We start from the raw sequence: 21,942 nt of genomic DNA, 5'->3' as shown, positions 1-21,942 counted from the left end.
AATACCATTGCTTACTTTAAAAATACATCTGAATTTAGTATATTAGTAACAGTGATATACATTTAAATGTGTTGTATAGCTATTGTTAGTTCTAGATAGCATTTCCAGAACTTGAGATACAACTCTGAACTGATATGTATAGTAAGAATGTATAAAATAATCTGACCGGTGGATGTTTAGGATTGATTGGTCAGATTATGTGACTAATACATCTGTTCTAGAACAAGCAGCAGTCACAAGTATCGAGGCCATGTTGCTGAGAACACAGCTGCGCTGGGCAGGGCATGTCTCAAGGATGAAGGACCACCGCCTCCCTAAGATCTTGCTTTATGGTGAACTTGCCACCGGCTGCCGCAAGAGAGAAGCCCTGAAGAGAAGATTCAAGGACTCCCTGAAACAACATTTTGGCCATATTGATCATCATAACTGGTCTACTCTGGCCTCCAATCGGGAGGTCTGGAGACACACCATCTATAACGCTGCTGCTTCCTCTGAGAACGCACGCAGGATCACTTTTGAGGAGGAAAGACAACGCAGAAAGAATCGTGTCTTGCAGAATACACCATCTAAGGAGTCTTTCTGTTGTGCCTTTTGCAACCAGACTTGTCTATCTCGTATTGGCCTTTTTAGCCACCAATGTGCTTGTAACAAATGTGGGTAGAGCCCTTCCCAAATCTTTGTTCGAGAAGACTGGCCATGATAATATAATATAATACAATAACGTGGCTGGTACGTGGCACATGACAGAAACTTAGATGCTCTTTATCACTTCATAATGAAATAACAGGGCGGAAAAAAAGCGCCATAAATCCCCAAAGGCATATTTCTCTCTTACAAGAATTACCCTTACATTCAGTGAGAGGTCGTAACAAAATTAAGGGCGTTAAAATATAATCGGGAAGAGAGGAAATGAAATTAAATGCTCCAGCGATTCTTCTATATTATGTATCCGCATATCACGCCTCGTGTTACGACTCTGGTAACGTCCTTAAGGGCGACATCACCTCAGAGTAACTTTAACCAAACGAGCCCAGCATGAAAAGCACCACCCCACACGCACACAACCCGCGTGCCCCCATACCCCTGCAACATACAACTTCTCCACGACCTTCGCCCCGGCTGCCTCACCTTCCCGTTGGTGGGCGGCTCCTGGATGTAGATGTTGCTCATGGCGGTGAAAGGACCGTGGGACTACCGAACACCCGCCCGCGCCCGACCCTGGACTTCGCTGCTTATCCAGCGCTTCCTACCGCGCACAGCCGCCAGCCATTTTGGGCACCTATACACAGCCCTGGGAAGGGGGGCGTGAGGCTGTCCAAGCCAGGAGGAGGGACGAAGAGATGAGTCCCAGGCCGGAGTCTCTACGGGAGTCACTGCGAAAGGACGTCTTTTCGGAAAAAAACGAGGGCTTCTCCACACACCTGCAGTCCCTCCTCGAGCCTCCCGCCCGAGGGGCACTGAGGTCCCCCGCCTTCCCTGTGAGTGGCACGGTCCGGGAGTGCGCCGTGCAAAGCCTTCCGGCAGGGAGAGGCGTCGGTGCAGGCGCGGGCCGGAGGCGGCGGGAGCGGCGGGATGGCCCTGCCGGGTGAGGGGCCGGGGGCTGGAAGGGGCAGGGCTGGTGGGATCGGGGCCGGGAAGGAGGGAACGAGGAATGAGCGGCGGGGTGATGAACAATTGCGCGGGGGGTGGTGGGGGCTGCTCTGGGAGGGAGGGTGGGAGGGAGGTACGGAGGTGGCGGGGCGGGCAGGGCCAGGGGCAGTGCAGCCTTGCGGGAGCGTCCTCTGGGCCTCCCCACGCGGTTTTGGCTGATCCAGCCCTGCGTTCCCGTTGCCTCCTCCAAAGTCAGATCCGAAGAATGCTGGTGGTCAGCCTTGGGTTTCCTTCTCGATTGTTGTTCTTGGTTAACGTAGGTGCTCCAGCAGATTGTTGTTCGGAATGGTGGTGAGGTAGGGCAGGGAGAGACGCCTACGCTGTTAGCCGGGTGTTCGTGCCATTGCTGCACAGTCTTGATCCTGAGAAAAAGAAGAGTGTATGGTTGGAGAACAGCTGACCAAGCCTGGGCTTTGGTGAGCTACTTCTCTGGTGAAGTATAAGCTTAATAAGCTTGCCCCCATTCTAGAAGGAGTTCTTGAGGAAGACTCGTCTTTGCATTCAAAGGTTTTCAAAGGCTTTTATTTTTAATTTTACGCTCCGGTGAGTGAACCAAGTCCTTAGTGCTGTGTTGGTTAATTTTCTTGAGGATTAACGAATGGGAAGGAGAAGAAATTACAAAAGGAAGCATCTAGCAATTTGTTTTAATTGTCTAAAATTTCATCTAGTCTAAACCTCAGCTTCTAACATTATTATTTAAAACCAAAAATAATAATAAAATTTCAGTCATCAGAATTTGGTGGGAGTATTGGGTGACAATATTCTTGTCAACTGCTGGGTGTTTCTCTTGGAAATCTTGACCTACACCAGAGATTTTATAGTGTGTGCATGACTTTACTGACCTCCCTTGGATGAAATACTAAGTCTTTCTTTGCCTACAGGTCAGCTCTGTAGTAGGGCTGAAGTTTACTAAGCAGTAATTTCAGAATGTTGAGACCAGTTAGGTAGCTCAAGTGATCTGGTTTTCTAGTCCCAAGGTGTAGTGAACAAGCAAACACTGTTTTGAGTGGTTTTCTGATGTGACATTTCAAGGTACAGGCATGCTTTTGGTTTTTGTTTTGTGACACTTCCTTCCATGTGTCTTTGAAACAGGCAGTCATGCAACAGGCACTTGAACATTGAGTTAATAGACCTTTAAGGGGATATGTAATACTGAGGTTTTGGGGTCTGCAGAAAATCATGTGTTATAATGGAATGTATATATTTTTATTTCTTGGCTTTCCAGTAGTCTTTAGGGCATAGACCAGTGAGTCGTCCAGATTTCCAAGTTAGTTTTTTCAACCTGGGGTTGAAGGTTTCTCTGTTATTTTGTGTAGAATTTTCTAAAGACAGTGCTTGTCTCAGTAAATCATAGTTTAAATGCCTGGCATTGATGTACTCCCTTTCTGGTTCTCTAATTTCTGTAATAGATTTCTTATTATGTTTGATTATTTATTTATTTAAATACATTAACAAGCTATTCAGAAGACACTTTATAACTATTTAAGTCACTGAAGTTTTGTTGGAAGATAGAAGGGCATCCCTTGCTTTTGGAAATTCGGTTGTGACATTCATTATGAATAGGCTCAGATGTTTAAAAATAATACCGATTTATTTGAAAGGGGAAAAGTCTCTGGTGTTTCTCTTCTTCTGAATCATGTTCTACTGTTTCTGTTTAACTTAACTGTGGTCTCACGTGAGAAAATTCCACGCTTTCCATACCTAAAATTTGCGTTATTCTGGTCCTTCTTCCTGCTTAGCAACTACAGACTTTTTTGTTACTCTCTTCACTTTATTATACATTTGCTTTCTTGCACCTCTTAATTCTTTGTATTTGGTGCCATGTTTCCTGGATTCAGAGTCATTTAACAATTTGCTGACTTTTTTTTTTTTCTGTCTTTTCTGGACTGATTTTTTTGTTTGCTTTGTTTTTTAATTGCCGTTTAAAGTCAATTCCTGTAATTAAAATATAAATCACTTCAGAGTTCCCAGTGAATGTCTGTCAATATCCATACACTGCTAGAATTTATAGGTACACTTAGTGTGCAGTCACAGATTACTGGAATGTCAGGTAACTATTATTACTGTGCTCATACTGTAACTAAACAAATGCATAAGCTTTCAGAGAAGTGGAATAATTATTAAAATTATAATGGAAAGGTCATGATAAATCAAATTAGGATTTGGCAATAAGTTATGTGAGTGGTTTATACTACACAGGAAAGTGACCGTAGAAATGCACTGGTTTACCTTTCTTTAAGCTTTTCTTAAGAGATATGTACTTTCATATGTATTTAATACTCTGAGTGATCACTTTTGTCTGTGTATTGACATTGTCAAGCCAGATTTGAAAGAAACTTGAGGGTTCTGTTTAGCAAGACCTCATTGGTGAAATTTTCTCTTTCAGGCGGAAATAAGGATAACATCAGAGCAGGATGCAAAAAGTGTGGTTACCGTAAGTCAGCAATAAACAATATGAAGTTACAGTGTTTTGTTCAATTTATGATGTTTGAACTGGGTTGGGGAAAATGAAAAAAAGTATTCTCCCTTATTGCGCAGATATTTGTCAGTTTTAAATACGACATTTTTAAAATTTATTTATTTCATTTTCATTCTCTGGCTTCTCACACCTGTTGCTGCTTTTGAAAACTCCTGAGTTTCTCAGAAAAAAAATTATGCTATTATATTCATATATACTACATTTGCATTAGTAAATTACTTGAGAAAGTTTGAATTGAAAGCATCGTCTTTGATACATACTGAGATTAGCATTTGTGCTTCTGAATCTCACTGCAAACAGGCAGGCACTTCAGCTCAAATTAAGGCCAATCTATGTTACAAGAAAAAATAATTTAAAATCTGTGTGATCTTTTAAGCCAAGAAAACATATTTCCTTGAGCATTGTGTATTTCAAGGGGCAGTTACTTTTATTATTTACAAGTTGTGCAGTTAGCATTTAACTCATGCTTTGCATTATATACTGATCATACAGGTATGTCTGTGGCTACTTTCCTGATGAATGGAAAGAGGTCTTAGTGAAGATTTTAATTTGTTAATCACTAACTCTTATATTTAGAACAACGGAGGAGTAGTCACTGTTTTCCAGTGAGTTATATTGAACTTTTAACACAGTGATCTAAGCTGTTAGAGTTTTTTTATGAGCGTTACATAGGGTGACAGGAAAAAGTCTTTTTTTCAGTCAAAGTCACTTCAGACTTTGCAAGAAAATATGTCACTGAATTGTTTTGTGTATGTCTTCTTCAAAAGGACCATGGATATCAATATAGATTTAGTGCTCTGTTTCAGTATCAGAAACTTTCTGGAAGAGAGGGAAACCTGTAGTCAAATCAAACAATCTCTGTTTGTGTTCCTAAAAGCTCTGTCTTCAAGATATAGGTGTTTTGATGTGAAGAACGTGAGATTTATTTCAATTACTACTTGAATTCATGCATCTCCCAAACCATATTTTCAATTTGTTTTATTTCACTTTATTATTCCATTAGGCTTGTTCGGCATAAGGTTTCTTACTGGTCATGATTATCAAGATGTAACTAAGAAAATTAAAAATACTAGTCAAGTAGTAACTTAGTCAGTAGTAAGTACTGGTTGTAAAGATTATAGCTCATAAGCAAATAGGATTCTGTGATTTCACTAGACGGAGTTAAAAAGAGCAGTATAACACTTGCTTTAGTTTCTTAAGTATTTCACTTGATGCTTTTAGGTAGTTTCTTAGAAAGTATCCAAGACAATTAAAAATAGAAAAATAAAAGTTGAACAAAATCTTTAACAGAAATAGGAGAGAGGTCATAAAGCACTGTTAAATGGAAGAGCATTGCACTACCTGTCAAAATTCTTGGAGATTTTTTCAAAGTAAGCCCTCTCCTGCCTAATTCACAGATTCCAGCCTACCCTTTTTTCACTTCTCAAAACCAAATAATACAAAAATGGATGTTCTTTAGTTTCTGATATTTTTTGCTAAACTGTAATTTTTCTTTCTTTATATTTGTTTTGTCCAGCTGGTCATTTGACATTTGAATGTCGAAACTTCCTCCGAGTAGATCCTCAAAGAGATATTGTTTTAGATGTTAGCAGCACTAGCAGTGAAGACAGTGAGGAAGAAGAACTACAGAGATTGCAAGCCATGCGTGAAAAAAAGAGTAAGATGTTTTTTGTGTTTTTGTTTCTTTTCAGTCGTAGAATACATTGAATAATGGTCTTCTGAAGTGTAGGAACTCTCATTTTATCCTTTTTGATAACTACTGTTAGTTCTTTTAGCTTGTGATTTAAAAGTAGGTCTTGTACTTCCTATGTTCGGACTTAGAGATGTGATACACCCACTTTTTTTATTAGTATTAATTCCTGTCATAGGAAATTACTAATGTATCCATTTGGAACATCTCAAAAAGGGCTCCTAAATGCAAAAGATTATCAGACTGTTACTAAGAAGCTGCTTAGGAGAAAATGATACAGATGTTCTGAGTTAATCTTTTGATCATGGCATGTAGTTTAAACATAACTAATGGCAAATATGACAATTTCTCTCCAGCTTCTGAGTAGGATTTTGACTGAAACAGCTAGTAAATTGGAATTCAAACATTTATATTTGGAAAATTACTCTTCTATGTTTGGAAGGTGTGAGTATGAATTGTTTGTCAGAGAGAATAGATGGGCTATTTATCAGGTACTTGAGTTCATTTGAATTTGGACTTCAAAGAAGTAGTTCTCCTAAGTAAGAAGGAGAGGTTACTCCACCATAGCATGTTTTAAATGAATGAATGTTCTTCTTCTCTGCCAAAACATCGTGTTTTGTTCTGTTGCTCTCTCATTCCAGACTTGACATTTAGTTCCTACTGAAGATGCTATTTAGGGAGGAGAAGGGAAAGATAGAGCCTCCTAGTTTGCTGTACACTTCAGAAGAAATGGGTAGTCTGCTTGACAAGAGTGCTGAATTGGTACTGCAATGGTCCTTTCTTGGGACAAGTCTCTTTGGAAAAACTAGTTCCCACTTGTTATGTATTTCTGAATGTAAGGATTGGGGGTTTTTTGGCCCTAATTGATTGTTGATGGATACCTGCAGGGAAAGCAGCTGTTTACCTGATCTTCTAATATCCATATTTATTATATTTTCTTTCTCAAACTGTGGCTGCTAAGGAGACATGTATCTCTAACTGTCAATAATCTAGGCAGAATTTTGCCATTTTCAAGTGGCCTCATCTCAAGATTTTTGCACTGTTTTCTTAAAAATATACTGAGTGTTTGTTTGCCCATTCTTGTTCATGTTTTTTAATTGCTCCAAAAATAATTTGCTTTTTTAATTCATATTGAATTCTTTCAAATTTTGCTCTAGAACATACAGACCAGTAATTTGTATTTGTGGTGGCAAAGGTATCACTGCACTAGTAGCGTGCAGACTTTGTAGAAAGTATGATAGGAATAAGGTGAAATGCTCAAAATTGACTGTTCTAAGAATAAATTATAAAGGCAGTATTTTCCTGTTAACTGACATTGTAATGTATATTTATTTAATGGATTTGCATTTGGAGAATTAAAAAATACTTTTTGAACTGGTATAGAAAAAATCTAAGATCAGAAATTTCATCTCCAGTGTGATAAAAATATATTTTATAAGTGAAATGTGAAGTTACTATGCAGTACTATACAGCATTGGGGCAGGAAACAAACACAACCAGATGAAGGGTAATGCTTCTGTCAGTCTTTGTAGATGTTGCATGGACAATTAATTCATTTATCTTAGTTATAGCATTGCTCTTTGTGAAGTGTGAAAGGAAGATGTGTGAATGTAATTCAGGTTACATTCCTGAATATCTTAAGGGAATATCCTTTTTTTGGTATGTTCTAGTTAAATGGCCTGCTTTCAGACTTAGGCAATAATACGGTTAGTGTTAAGACTGTTAAAATACAGAAAAACAGATATGAAAACCTGAAGCTGATGTCAACGTATAGGAAAAGTTACAACTTTTTGCTAAGTTTTATAGGCCTTCCTTCCTTCTTAGTGCTTAGATCAAGGTCATTAGAATGTAAGCTGTGTATAAAAATCCTGCCACTCTGCAAAATGTTTCTGAAATTGTTGCATTAGACCAGAATTTGGAGGAAGGAAAAGAAAACCTCTTCACAGGAATTTTGTAGTAACTTTACATTGCTATTGAAGCCACTCTTTTAATTCTGATCTAAATTCAGACAAGTGCTTTTTAAAATGTAACTTTTTACCCATAGATTTAAATGAGGAGGAAGAAAAAAAGAAACAAAAAAGAAAAAACAAAGAGAAGACAAAAAGACTAAGGAAAAGGTAACTCGTATCACACAGCTGTTTTCATTTCAAAACACAACTTCAGAAATATTTCTGATACTTGGGTTGTCTCTCAGAAGATATTGCTTCTTTTTATGCAGCTTGATTTGCAAGTACAGCTTTGGTTTGAAAAGTTTCCTCTTTTCCAGTGAGAACTTGTTTGTTCTTGGATTAATGGTAAAGTCATGGGCTTTTAGCTGTATAGTTAGGATCATGGAAGTTTTGAAAACTATAGTAAACTGGAGGTCTGCAGATTGGAGAAAGCAATGTTCCTTCTGACTGGAGAAGGCTTCCTGCACTTCAGAGACCCTAAGTTTCTTTGTGTGCACACATTCACATGTAGACACACATGCAGGCACACACATGCTCTGAGTAACATGCAGTTATCAAAAGGAAAACTTCTGTAGTTTTACTTGGCATCTGTTGAGTTATAGTGCACCTGTCAGGGTAAAAAAAGTATTATTATGAATCTGAGTTCTGACCTGATGATTGATTGGTTTGTCTTTTAAGATGAAACTAATGGTTAATCATTAGGACTGCTGATAAGACAATATCCCATGAACTGCCCTGGGAGCTATAAAATGTGTAATGTATTTGGAGACCACAATAAGATATTTTTCAGAAATAAAATACCAGGATTTAATACTGGTTGTACTGACATTTTTTTCCTTCTTTATTTACATCGTGTAGCTCCAACTTCCACTTTTGAAGACAGTATTTACACTTACAAAAAAGAAGAATAGAAAAGAGTCAGTTTGGCTGTCGGTTTTCATGCAAGTAACTAATAGTTAATCATGTAAACAATAGCACAAAATTACCCTTCTGAGTATTCATGATTATTTCATGACTATTTTGTGTGTGTAATCACTCATCATTGGTTAGAGTCCAATACTACCAGCTGCAAGAGCATCCAAATTTGTCATAACAAGTTTCTCTTAGATTTTTGCATTGGAGGAATAAATTAAGATTTTTTTGAAGGCGTTACTCTCACATTGTTATTGATCATGTGGTATTTTAAAAGCTGGAAGCTCTATCTCACTGTCATACTTTATTTTCTGTTGATCTGTACTTCTAGTCTTTTTCTTCTTGAAGACTGAAAAAACATATAACTTGCGTATTCCATAGTTTTTAAATCTGTATTATAAACATACAAAAGTCTTATTAGGAAAGTCATGATTGAAGTTGAACATGCAGACTGAGATATCATAAGCTTTTCAGTGGATGCTACTGCGCAAATTCTACACCAAATTTTATTTGTAACATATAAGTAGTGACATTCAAAAAAAAATTATCGCGGCATTTTCCTTCTTTATTAAATATTAATCTGTTTTTTTTTTTTCATTAGATCTTCCGCATCAAGTTCAGTTGAAGAGGAGGGGCCAAAGTCAAAAAAACAAAAATCACATAAAAAAGAAAGGGAAAAGGGGAAAAAGCATAAATCTAAGAAAGAAAAGCATCATAAAAAGGAGAAAAAGAAGAGACGAAAGGAGAAAACTTCATCTTCTGACAGTTCAGACAGTTCAAGTAGTGACTAAGATACTGGTCTATTTTTGTGTTCACTTCTGCAGAGAAGGTGATTTTCCTTTCATATCAAATTTATTTATGCTTGGCAGTGCTGTTTTAAAAGGGGATATATGTATATTTTTGAGAAATCTATTTGCACACGTCAGTGCTTCAAATTATTAGATGGACCATTTAGGAAAAAATTTCAAGTTTATTGGTACTAAACCATGTCAGTTTAACTAGTTCTTCACTCTTATTCTTAGTTCAGTTATGAGTAATTGTGTTTGTAATCCCTTACAGTAGGATATAGTAAACTTCAGTTTGCAAGCTTATGTGTAGAAAGATACGGACTTAAATATGCTTAATGTCAGAATGGTTAAATCTAATCTGGAAATTCAAGTGAGATTTTCTGTTATCCTTTAAATAAATGTATGTTTTACATAGCACTTTCTGCTTTCATCCATTAATCAGTAAGTGCAAATATGAAACAGGTCCTGAGAAGGGAGGAATGGGCAATGAGGAGCTAAAAAAGATTGAGCCTTCAAAATTATCTTCAAAAATTGATCTAGTCTTAGACTGTGAAATACATGTACATGTTCTTTTGGCAGGATCACTGTAAGCAAACTGAAGACAAACAGAAGCAAACAAAAGCCATTAGTTTTTCTAAGTCCTTTCTGCTTGGGTTTTGTTCTTTCACAATTATGGCCATTTCATCTTTGACACATAGACCAGCGTGTGCGCGCACAGACACACACACACACATATATATCTCAAAACAAGATTTCTGATATTAAAACTTTAGCTATTTCGTCATTTCCTGTCAATTCTTATTAGCTTCAGTTTGCATGAATCGCACTTTCAAGGGTAAACGCTGACGTAACTGCTGCTGTTGTACAGGCCCAAGATGTTGATTGTACGTCAGCTACTCAGCAAGCACCAAAGCTCTTACAGTATGAGAGTGATGCCAGTACAAACAAGAAGTGCCATTCCCTGTCAGCTATCTTCTATAAGCAATAAAGACATCTGAAACAGGCTAGTTAGTGGAGTTAATTTAAATGTCAGCATAGTACTTAAGATGTGACTTATTTAGAGTTTTCTGTGTAAGCTAAATACTTGTCCTACTGAGAAAGTGTACTATGAACAAGAATGATTACTCCTTATTTATCTGTATTGTATATAAGTATTCATGAGACTTTAACCTAGTGTAATAGTTTGTAAAATATCCTTGCAGAATTTTGACCATCAGAGAATTTCAACAAAGAATAAAGTTGAGCTTTAAGAAACACATTGTATATGGGGGTAGTTGTCCAGGAGAAGATTTAGGCTGGAAATTGGCAGAAACTTTCTTTACATCAAAGAACTGCAGTCTTAGAAGAGCAAGAAATAAAACTTCTGAAAGAAAGAGTTTAGTACATGTAATGGCTCAAAGATATGCTTGCATGAGACAGCAACAGGTTACAAATAAACACATGCTCTCTTGGACACCAGAATTCGCATTACCACTGGTACTTAAGTACATTTAAAAAGAAGGGAGAAAATATAAATTTCATGCCAAGAAAATTTACAGATGATGCAAAATAAGGTGAAGATTCAAGGAGAAGACTGATAGCTCAAAGCCAAACAAGTTCAGACAGGAAAATGGAAAATGTCTAAGACTGGCAATATGAGGCTAGATCTGAACAGCAGATTATGCATATGCTAGGAACAGCTGTGGAACAATTTAAAGTCAGTGTTAGAACTCTTGCCACACCATGATCCATAGAAGATATCTCCTGCTCACTTGCATTTAGCCAGGCTCAGTTTTTTTGAGGCAGAAAAGGAAGGTTCTGCTGGTAAAGGGTAAGTTTTGCTGCCTGTCAGTCAGTGCCTTCAAGATTCTAGAACTACTTCCCAAAATAATGCTACAAATATCCTCACTGAAGTAACTCGGGACTAAGTGAGCAGAAATACATCTTTCATTTGCTTCTGTTGCTTCTTGTTCATGAAGCTGGACAATGGATAGGATACCTCTTACATAATAAGGAATCTCACCTTTACACTGACAAAAGACCAGTTGGTATTTAATGCATCATTGTACAGTTATTTCTGGGATGGAAATGGGATAGAAGTTGGTTCTTCTGTTTTTTCTGTTTTCTAATGGAGATTTTCTAAGTTTTGATTAGAAGAAAAGAATGCTAGAACGGAAAATCCTTATAGAAAATCCTGGGGTTTTGGAACAGAAATACTCAAATGGCAGATGACTACTCTTTGCCACATCAACCAGCATTTCCATCAAATGTCACAATTCCTCTTCCACCAGGAACCAAAATTTTGTAAAAATCTTGGGTAGAGATGACTGCTGCAGGTTTTTTAATAGAAGGTGTTAAAATGTTTTCATCTGCAGGAAATCAGCAGGGAATTGCCTGCCAAAAAACTATTAGTTGGTAGCAACAGAAATATCCTTTAAATCTTCAATACTTTTGTCTTTTGTTGGAAGTTGTATGAAGGTTAAGTCACAATCACAGAAATGCTTAAATTGTAATACGGAAATGAAAGATGGGAAACCAGCAATAAGGATTATAGTATCAGGTACTAACAACTATGGTTTGGGTGAGTTTTTTTGTGCTGTGGCTAGGTAGCACCATCCATTTGCACTGAAAGAAGAGAATTCATCTGGTTTTTTTGCATTTTTTTTGTGCAAACACTGATGGAAAAATACTATTGCAGACTTAACATTAGATTTTGCTCTTAATAAATGACACGATCTTAGAAATCTGTTATATTTGACATTTCTTCACTAGGAAAGTAGTACAGCACTAGGGCAGGTTGTTCCGGAAAGCTGAAGAGTTTCTATCTTCAGAGGTTTTCAGGACTCAAAAAAAGTCAGTTGGATTGAGAGTGCTACAAACACCTAGCTGCAACCTTTAGGTAGTCCCTCTTTCCGTCTCTATAAGGCAGAAGCGTTCGTGTTTCACAGGAATACTGGAAAAATATTGAGTGATGCCAATATGAATAACCCTGTTCAGATGGGAAGCTTTAGGACTAAGAAAGTAAAATTACGTTGCTCTTTTTTTGTTTTGTTTTTAATTTAGCTATACTGAGATATTCATTTGGGTGGTATTCTGTTTGTAATGAAATCATACATCAATAGCATACTCTGGCATCCAGTACTTACTGCAATATTAATAGACAGTTAAACTGTCTCTCCTAGTCAGTTAATCAAATACTTAGTAAAATTCAATGTGCTGCTTCACAGTCTGTCATGACCAGGAAAGACTGATACTATACTTCTGCTTGGGACTGGTCAAAGAAGTCAAATCTTTTGCAGCCACGTTTCCCAAGTAAGCTCAGTATGGGTTAAGAGGCTATCTTCTGGAGGTTTGTTTTTTTTTAAATATCTTGATCAACCTTGACTGGGATTTGGATAATCAGCTGAGCACCACTTACAGGGGATGTCACTCTGGCTATTGCTTTGCAAATTATATCTAATTTAGAAGTGACTAGGAGTCCCAAATCAGAACATAAACCATTTGGTCCATTCTCAGATGTCTAGACCAGATCCAAAATAAAATTTAGTGGGTCTTAGGCAAATTGAGTTGTCACAGACCAAAACTTTTAATTCTGAAAATTCAAGGCCTTCACCCTTTAACATTCATGATACTTGTTTGTGTGTAAAGAAGCTGGTGCCTTATTGCAAGTTTAATTTTTCTTGTTTGCATATTGATGCATTAGACCTGGGGTCTAAAAAAGCATGATGTGGGTGCTTATATTAGGTGTACTTGGAAGGGTTTTGGTAGCAGGGGGGTTACAGGGATGGATTCTGTGAGAAGATGCCAGAAGTTACCCCTGTGTTGGACAACACCAGTTCCAGCTGGCTCCAAGATGGACGCTCCACTGGCCAAGGCCAAGAGCATCAGTGATGGTGGTAGGACTTCTGGGATAATATATTTAAGAAAGAGTGAATCCTTGATGTACAACGGCATCAAGGAGAGAGGATTGAGAATATGTAAGAGTAACAAATCTGCAGACAGCAAGGTCAATGAAGAAGGAGGGGGAGAAGGTGTCCCATGGTGAGGCAGCTGCCCCCCTACGGTCCATGGACGTCCACAGTGGAGTAGAGGTCTACCTGCAGATCATGGAGGATCCTGTGTTAGAGCAGGTGGATGTGCCCAAAGGATGCTGTGACCCTGTGAAAGGATGGTGCTGGAGTAGGCTCCTGGTAGGACTTGTGGCCCCATGGAGAGAGGAGCCCAAGCTGGAGCAGTTCATGAAGAACTGCAGGCTGTGGGAAAGACTCGTGTTAGAGAATTTCATGGAGGACTGTCTCCCACGGGAAAGATCCCACGTTGGAGCAGGGAAGGAGTGTGAGGAGGAAGGGATGGCACGGACAACTAATGCCTGATGAACTGACCACAACCTCCATTCTCCATCCCCCTATGCAGCTTGGGGGAAAAAGCTAGAGAAACCAGGAGTGAAGTTGAGCCTGGGGAAAAGGGAGGGGTGAGGGAAAGGTGGGTTTAGATCTGTTCTTATTTCTTCTTATTCTACTCCCCTGTAAATTGGCAATAACTTAATTTTCCTGAGTCAACTTGGTTTTGCCCACAATGATAATCAAATTGTCGAGCGATCTCAGTGTCCTCAACCCATGAGCCTTTCATCATCCTTTTCTCCCCCCGTCCAGTTAAGGAGGGAAGCAATATATCAACTTTGGTGGGCAGCTAAGGTCAACCCACCACAGTGCTCTCAAAAATGTTCCATTAAGCTTGTTGTGTTTTCTATTATATTTCTCATATCTTTATATTTTTGTCTAGTTTACTGTATTCCCACTGATTTTCTGTCTTGATGTCTGTGGAGTCTCTATACCTGCTTTAAAGACCATAAATTTTGGGCTATGTAGTAAACATCTCTTATAGTAGTCCATTGCCACAGTCTAAACAGCTCTTCAAACTTGTCAAAGTCCTTTAATTTATACTCATCTGCTTACCATATATTGAAAAATGAATGGCACTATATTGTATCTCATCCAAAATAAGCCTGCTTTGGGATTAACAGTTAACAGGTCACAGGGACAACCTTCTACGTATTGTATAAGTTAAGATGCAGATTTTGCATGCTAATTTTTCATATTGGGTTAGCATGCAGCCTGCAATATGTATTTGCTCTCTACTTCTGTATGCTTGTATTTTGCTTCTACTCTGAAAAATTTAGACTTTACATTGAACATATATATTTGACTTCTTAGACTGGTATTTTTTATGGCATGAAATATCTGAAAACCTGGAGCTGCACAGGGTTTTAGTAAAAAAAGACTTGGTGGAACTTGTCATATTTGGTAGTTACGGGAATTTTTGCTTCTTGTTTCCTACCCTGCAAAAGAATTATGGTGCCTTTAACCTATAATATTTTCAACTAAACTGTTCAAACCTTTTGAAAGCAATTACTGCTTTCCTCTGTATTCTCCCTAAATTGCTTGTTTCCATGCATTCAGGAGTTCACCAATGTGAAGTTGTCTTTTTTTTTTGGTAATACTTGGAAAATAAACAAATAAAAGAATGGTTGTAAATCATCTCTTAAGTGATTTGCATATCATTTTATTGTGGGAGCTTTTAAACTTTGATCCCACATTGCCCTGTTCCATTAAACTAAATTGTAGTAATATCATTAACTTTCTTTTACTGACATGATGTTCTGCAGCTTAAAAAGAGTTTGTTGCCTTTTGAATTTTAGTGCTCTGCATTCCTAACTAAACCAACTTATCCCTTAACACCTCTTCAATTCAGATACTTACCAGGCCTTGGTTCACGCCACTATCTGTTAAAAGGTAACTGAGGACATTCCATTCACTCTTGATCAAGAATGTTCCTTAAGTGGCCATAAAGCTTGGGAATTACAGCATGTGTCCATTAGGATTAGTAGAAGGTATAATAAAGATGAAAGGCTTGAGATAAGCTGCTAAATTGCTTAGAAGTATAGAAAGGCTTCCAAATGAGTAAAGACTGACATTTTAATAGTCTTTAATTCAGGAAGAAAAGACACTGCTGAATTTTCCAGAATAACAAAAGGTACTAGGATGCACATATTACTGTACACTTCAATACACTGCAATGCAAGTCTCTCCATCACAGAATCTGCTCAAGTTGTGCAACTCATTGTGATATGACTGATGTCAAGATTTGTAAAATGAATTAAAATGTTTATACATTTGCCTAATTAATATATATTCCATTCCAATGGGCATGGTTAAAATACAGAGATATAAACTGTCATGTAATTTGTTATGTTAAATTCTGTGTGATGATATGTGAGCAGGTACTCAACTAGACACGTTACTGCTTACTCTGCCCATCTTCCTTTCAAATTAATTGTTGAAAAAAGGTATCACGCTGACCTCCTATGGGTATTTCTCTCTGTGTACTTCTAAAGAAGTCTTGTGTAAAAGTTTCTTTCTCCCTTCCTCTCTCATGGTATCGCTGCATATTCAGTCTTGCATTCATACCCCTTTTTTTTCGCATTAATGTCTTTTTCACTTATGAACAAAAGTTAATTGGTTAATTGTAACTACTGATTGTATTCCTAGACAATATTTTTAATATCCATTAGACATCAGGAGTTGTTTTTCCAAAGTTTTAACAGTTGCAAAAACTAGCATACCTGTGGGGATGGAGTCATGGAGCATATCTTGGTTTGAGACTCCTAATGAAAACATGTCAATGCTGCCTATTACAGAAAACAGCTCTGATTAATGAGGACAGTGTTAATGAGAAATGTGGAGAAGACTTCAAAGAATTAACTTTGAAAAAATACTGTGCTATGGATTTTAATTCCATTCTTCTTAAAAATGCATTTGTTCTCACAAGCACACAGTTTCATGAGTGTGTAGGGATCTCCCCAGTTTAGGTGCTTAAGAATATGTATGCTTAAGAATAGTTCAGGACCTGAAATCTTCAAACACATTGCAGTTACCTGTTTCTGTGCTATTTAAAGAATTTAGCCACGCATTCCTCAGATGGAATTAATTTTGGAAACTCACAAGTTCCATAAGGGCATTTTAAATTTATTTGTCCTCATTGCATTTAAAATATTTATTTCTTGGCCTGATTATTTAAAAATGTTTTTGCTCTCTGGGGGAGTGAAAGGTGAACGGACCAGTCCAACCTGGAAAAAACTAAAAGACTCTGCTTTATCTGACTGACAAGAAAAATATCCTTCTAGAGAAATGCTGGAAGCTCAGTTACATGAATGTTTAATCTGGGAATGGTGTGGCTTTTCCGGAAGAAAAAGTCCTGCCTTCTGTTCCTGGTAATTAGATCTGAATTTTTGGTCTTTGCTATAAACAGTATGTTAATATTTCTGACAATGTGGGCTTTTGCACCCTTTCTCAGCAAACAGCAGGAGAAAAACTTGGTAGAAAAATGGGTCAGATCAAACTTTTTAGTTGCCAGATACAGTTCAGTGAACAGCTATCCCTAACAAACTGCTTTAGGGGGTGTACTAATATCCTACCAAAAAACTGACAATGATTTTAACTGTATGGGTGTTTCCTGTGGCAAGGACACAACAACCTCCTTACCAGCACTAAACCTTTGCTTTGGTTCTTTTGACATGCTGGGTCATGGAGGAATAAAGGGCTATGAGTCACTATTATTGACTACAAGGGTATGCTGACGTGCACAGTAATGACAGATTGCTATGGGTTTCATAGTGTTGCAGTCTAGCACAAGTTTATTTCTGGTGTCTTGCCTATCATCTTGAAATATCAGTACATTGAGTCTGCCTATTCATATCTACTGCTTCTACTAGCTGTCATTTTAGTATTTATATATGCTCCATATTTTTTATCTTTCTAAACATACTTCTTGAAATGGAAATATTATCAAAACTTTGTGTAGTACTGACAGCAAAATTAGCAAAACATAGTCCAGCAATACAACTAGAAACAAAACAATATCTAATTAAATAAAAAACTTTATTAACAATGTAAATCATTTAATATCTTACAGTCTCAGATGATTCTGGCATGCCTTATAAGTTTTAGACTTAGTGATATGCAGACACCATGCTTTGAATTCTATTGGAAACAAAATGGGTTGGTGTTGTGTTTTACATTGTTTATTTTAATACCTCCTTTTAATAAATTATTTATTTTTTCCAAATACTTGTAGATATACTATTGACTTAAAAGGAAATCTGTTGCTTCTATGCATTGTACAGTATGCAGTTATTATATTTCTCTGTATTTACAGTCCTAACTACTTTCATTTATGATTTGTGTATCATAAATTAAGATACTTTTCTATGAAGCTTTTAAATTGAGATATATTGGAAGACTAAATATAAATGTAAGCACAAAAAGCAACTGGAGATTTTGGCAAATTCTGTTACAATATGGTTTGAATGTTTTAGAACTTTAATACTTTTGCTGTTAAATAGTTTTCTATGCTTAAAGACTGTTAAGAGTATGACCAAATATTTCATTATGATACTAAGAATACTGTACTATGCACAAACTTTTAGCAGCAATTCAAACAATAAAAAAAACCTCTTAAAATAATCTATGAACCATAATTCATGTGTCTTCTTTGAGCAACTGAAAGTAAGCATGCAAAACATACTTTAAAAAGTTTTAAATATGCTAGATCTATTCCACAGCTGTTTTTTGATCACCATAATTTTACACTGTGAAATCCCTTATCTGAAGATGGGGAGGGAGCAGAAGAGCAAAATGAATAGTGTAGTGTAGAAAATGTACTTTATAATCAAGAGGAGCAATGTTCATCTTTTCAGTGGTCAAATAACAGTGGTTTAATTAAAGTCATGATCTTCTTGGTGCTTCTGTGCTTAATCTTCTAACTTGAGACAAGACAACACAATCCAAAGAATCTTCGCTTCCGTCTTCTTACCAATGGATATGGAGTCAAGTTTAGGAGGCTGCTATCATCTGTGATGAAAAATCCCACATTATAACACAAGCATGTACACGCACAGAAGAGATTATATCATATATGTGCCCTAACAGCACCTACATATCTCAGAATCACAGAATCATTTAGGTTGGAAAAGTCCTCTGAGATCGAGCCCAACCTTTGATCAATCACCACCTTGTCAATTAGCCCTAAGTGCCACGCACAGTCATTTCGCCTCTAGGGATGGTGACTTCACCACCTCCATAGGCAGCCTATTCCAATCCTTGAGAACCCTTTCCATGATGTAATAGGTCCCATAATTCAAGGCATAGAGCAAATAATAATAATCCAATATTTGTATTTAAGTTTTACAATGCTAATTAACGGGATCTCCATAATAATAACACAATAGACATTTTGGCAAGAAGAACACCAGGTCAGTGATGAAACCTAAATGAAATCACACCTCCACCGCTGGGAGACCTGACCCAAAATATTCCTGCATGGATTAATAATGTATAAGTAGCTTGAGATCTTGCAGACATGCAAGTTTGGAAATGTTAATCCTAAGGTAAAATTCTGGCTTAATTTAAACATAAAAATCTCCACTATTGAGTGTCTGTTTGTGCATATCTGGGAGAATTTCCATTTAAAACTGCAACGCAGGAACATCTTGGCACATCGAGATAAAAAAACATTTGCCTCGGAAAGTTACCACTTGTTAGCTTTCTACCTTTTATACTAATTCCTTCTAAATTAATACAAAATGTATGTATTAGTGCCTATACATTAACTCACACAGTGTCAGTGAGCTACCTCACAAATTTAGAGTTCACTTTGAATTCGAGCCATCTTCATGCGTGGTTTCAGGCTAAGATCTATGCCTCATCATATTCCTATTCTGGTTACATCAGTGATCTGGTGTGATTGTATAGACACTACTGTAACACAAATACTTAACTACAAGAACATAGCTAAGAGATCATTTAATATTGTGACTCAGTCTTACAAACTACAACAGTAATTTTCCTGCTGTCACTTCAGAGAATTTCATACATAAAAACCTGGTCTGTGAGCAGTCAGTAACATTATGCAAAACTTTTGTGAGCTTGCCATCTTAACTCCATTCTGGCTGTCACCGAAACCAACAGCAAAATACTCATTTACTGAGAGCAGGATTGGTCATTTGCAAAGATCAACACATTCAATGGCATTCATTCATCTCATAATCAATGGTTGTGATTCATATAAATATCAAAATTAGAGTCCAGACCATATTAATTATCTATAATGTTGTTTTTTTCTATTTACTTGTACTGTTATCTTGCTTTCATTAATTACAGGTCTTGGATTATTTCAAAAATTTTAAGTACTGTATGAATAATGAGTATGACTGTCCATTCCTGAGGCATCCATTCTCAGAGGTCATCTGTAAACTATCATCACAGTTGGAGACTGTGAGAGCTGCAAAAACACCATTTAGGATTACCTGATTCTGGGGCATGACTCAGAGCTTTTAAACTCTAGGATGTTTCCTATCCTGCTGCACAGGTGGTCAGTGATATTCTGATCAGTGTTGAAGGGCAGTGTGGACACCAGGCAGCAGAAAAGAATTCTGTGCGCCTTTATCTCTGTTCTGAACTCAGGTTCTCTATGCTTTACATCCCCTCAATTTGTCTTTTCCTTCCTTATTTCCAGCACACTCCTTTCTTCTAGGATAGGCATAGACTTTTTGTCACTTTTCCAGTCTCTACAGTGGTAAGTACCTATCATGTATCATAAGCAATTGCCTTTTTCCTTTCACATGGTTTTCCATCAAGCCATCCTGCCATGAACTCCTATTTGTATAATGAACCCAATTATTTCATATTCATCTATTACTGTATTACGATGAATGCAAGACTGTTTAGTTACTTGGGACAAGATCTGGGACACATTAGGCATACGTCATTGGCTGCCACTGTGCAAAACTACATGGCATTTAAGAAATACCCATTTATCAAGAAGAAATCAAAAGGGAAACCATTATCTTTTTAATGTCATTCTCACAAACAAAGAGAGTTCCTGCAGATGTGAAGTATTTAACACTGCTGGACAACAACATGAAGGCCCATCGCTAAATACATGCATAGGATGGAGATCCTTACAGCTGGCTACTGTTAACTCAAAGCAAGTAGCTTTTCTGCATAGAGTCAGTGTCATGTCACAGAGCCTACAAGCCTTGCAGGGGTGAGGCAAATGCCATCACTCAGTAGGATCCCTTTAGACCTTCATTACCTTTAAAAAGAAGAACTCCTTACACAGGGAATTAGTTGTGCTTCTGCCTTCATGTCACCAGGAAATGTCTATTATTTCATGTATAGATGCTGTTTCTATAAAATTCCAGAATATGCATGTGAAACTCGAGAGGTCAAAGACCACATACTAAATTTGGGCTCCAATGAATCAATAGGGAAGAGACTTTGCCTAGATTTTTCTTCTTGTTATTTCTAAGAAAAACTCCTAGATTTTTTGTATTTAACGGAAGTAAAAACCTTTAATTATCGTAATTTTCCTTACATGAAGAAAATTTGAAACCTACCTTGATTTTTCAGTGGTAAAGGCATAGTCTCCCTGAGTTTGCTTAAAAGGTTTTTCATTTCTCTCATATCTCTGTGGATACAACAGTTAAAAGAGAGACAATAGAATGGCAGTTGAAGACTGAATGGGGAGTGGCTCACAGTATAGCTTTATATGCTGAAATAATGGAGCAATAAATACAACAATCTTATAACAAACGTGGATAGAGCCTTCCTAAATCTTCGTTCGCGAAGCCTAGCCACGACGATGAAATACAACAATCAACTGGGCAAGCATTTGGTTTCCAAACATATATCAGAAGATGTATACCAAAAGAAAGGGCAATAGATTTAATAAGGGAGCACTTTCACACTACCCTGATACTAAACTAGTTGCTTCTGATTCAAATTTATGATCTATTCTGGCACTTGAGTTAGTAAATGACTTGGTGGGCACGATGTGATCCCAGTGACAAAATACACAATATTCCATAAAATTATCATAAGCTAGCACTAATGTCAACTTTGTACTCCTTGTCAGCATTTTGTAGCTTATGCCATGAACGTGTTTCACTGTTTAGAAGAAAATTATAATACATGTAGCTAATCCATGATACTTCAGTCCCCTGCACATTAAATGACAATTTAAAAAACAGGGCTGTCACTCCCACCACTCTTAGCAGGACTCTGGCATTAGTTTTTCTGAAAGGCAGATGATGGAAAATATGATAACAAAATATTATCTCCAAAGCAACCTACATAAGGATATGTTTTGAATGTGGCCAGAAATTTCAAAAAAGTTTTACTGGTAGACAGCAGACCAGCCATTTTGTGTGCAAGCTAGTAATGTCCTAATGCTTTCAGGATTTAAAACCAATGTGGTCTTGCTTCATTCATCTACATATAAAATAGTTCTTAGAAATGAAGCCATGTGACTAGTAAAAAATTGCTCAGTTCTATTCTCCAAGTTATGTTCTCAGTAGAAAAGAACTTTGTTTTATGTAAATAAGCATGATAACCATTCAAATCGCAGCATCAGATTAATATGCAAAGCCCTCGAAAT

General features: G+C 37.2%; 3 protein-coding genes across 6 annotated transcripts in view; 1 reads left to right on the top strand and 2 right to left on the bottom strand.

The window, feature by feature from the left end:
- CWC27 (CWC27 spliceosome associated cyclophilin) overlaps positions 1–1,484 on the bottom strand; it is a 103,355-nt gene extending 101,871 nt beyond the window's left edge. The window contains exon 1 of the mRNA XM_032676839.1: positions 1,129–1,484. Within this exon, the coding sequence (XP_032532730.1) occupies positions 1,129–1,170 (42 nt within the window). The 5' untranslated portion in view covers positions 1,171–1,484. The remainder of the gene's footprint in view (positions 1–1,128) is intronic.
- On the top strand, positions 1,128–16,663 carry SREK1IP1 (SREK1 interacting protein 1). 3 transcript variants are annotated; one of them, XM_032676843.1, is made up of 6 exons: positions 1,128–1,585; positions 4,037–4,084; positions 5,646–5,786; positions 7,864–7,936; positions 9,282–9,509; positions 16,543–16,663. In XM_032676843.1, the coding sequence occupies exons 1-5, from the start codon at positions 1,573–1,575 to the stop codon at positions 9,469–9,471; spliced, it is 465 nt and encodes a 154-aa protein (XP_032532734.1). In that variant the 5' UTR covers positions 1,128–1,572; the 3' UTR covers positions 9,472–9,509; positions 16,543–16,663. The 3 variants fall into 3 exon arrangements, with proteins under 3 accessions (XP_032532734.1, XP_032532735.1, XP_032532733.1); XM_032676844.1 differs by lacking the exon at positions 16,543–16,663 and adding an exon at positions 10,671–11,575; XM_032676842.1 differs by lacking the exon at positions 16,543–16,663 and having other exon boundaries at positions 1,133–1,585; positions 9,282–9,885.
- The window catches only part of RGS7BP (regulator of G protein signaling 7 binding protein), a 40,850-nt gene continuing 34,312 nt past the window's right edge, over positions 15,405–21,942 (bottom strand). The window contains exons 5-6 of one of the 2 annotated variants that reach the window (XM_032676840.1): positions 20,903–20,973; positions 15,405–18,356 (exon numbers count right to left, since the gene is read on the bottom strand). In XM_032676840.1, the coding sequence (XP_032532731.1) occupies positions 18,265–18,356; positions 20,903–20,973 (163 nt within the window). In that variant the 3' untranslated portion in view covers positions 15,405–18,264. Of the gene's footprint in view, positions 18,357–20,898; positions 20,974–21,942 lie in introns of those variants that run through there. The other variant, XM_032676841.1, reaches the window with a different exon arrangement.

This window comes from Chiroxiphia lanceolata, chromosome Z (assembly GCF_009829145.1).
Source record: "Chiroxiphia lanceolata isolate bChiLan1 chromosome Z, bChiLan1.pri, whole genome shotgun sequence".
Taxonomy (NCBI): domain Eukaryota; kingdom Metazoa; phylum Chordata; class Aves; order Passeriformes; family Pipridae; genus Chiroxiphia; species Chiroxiphia lanceolata.
Note: the sequence above shows the minus strand (reverse complement) of the source record. Positions and strands in the feature narration are given on the sequence as shown.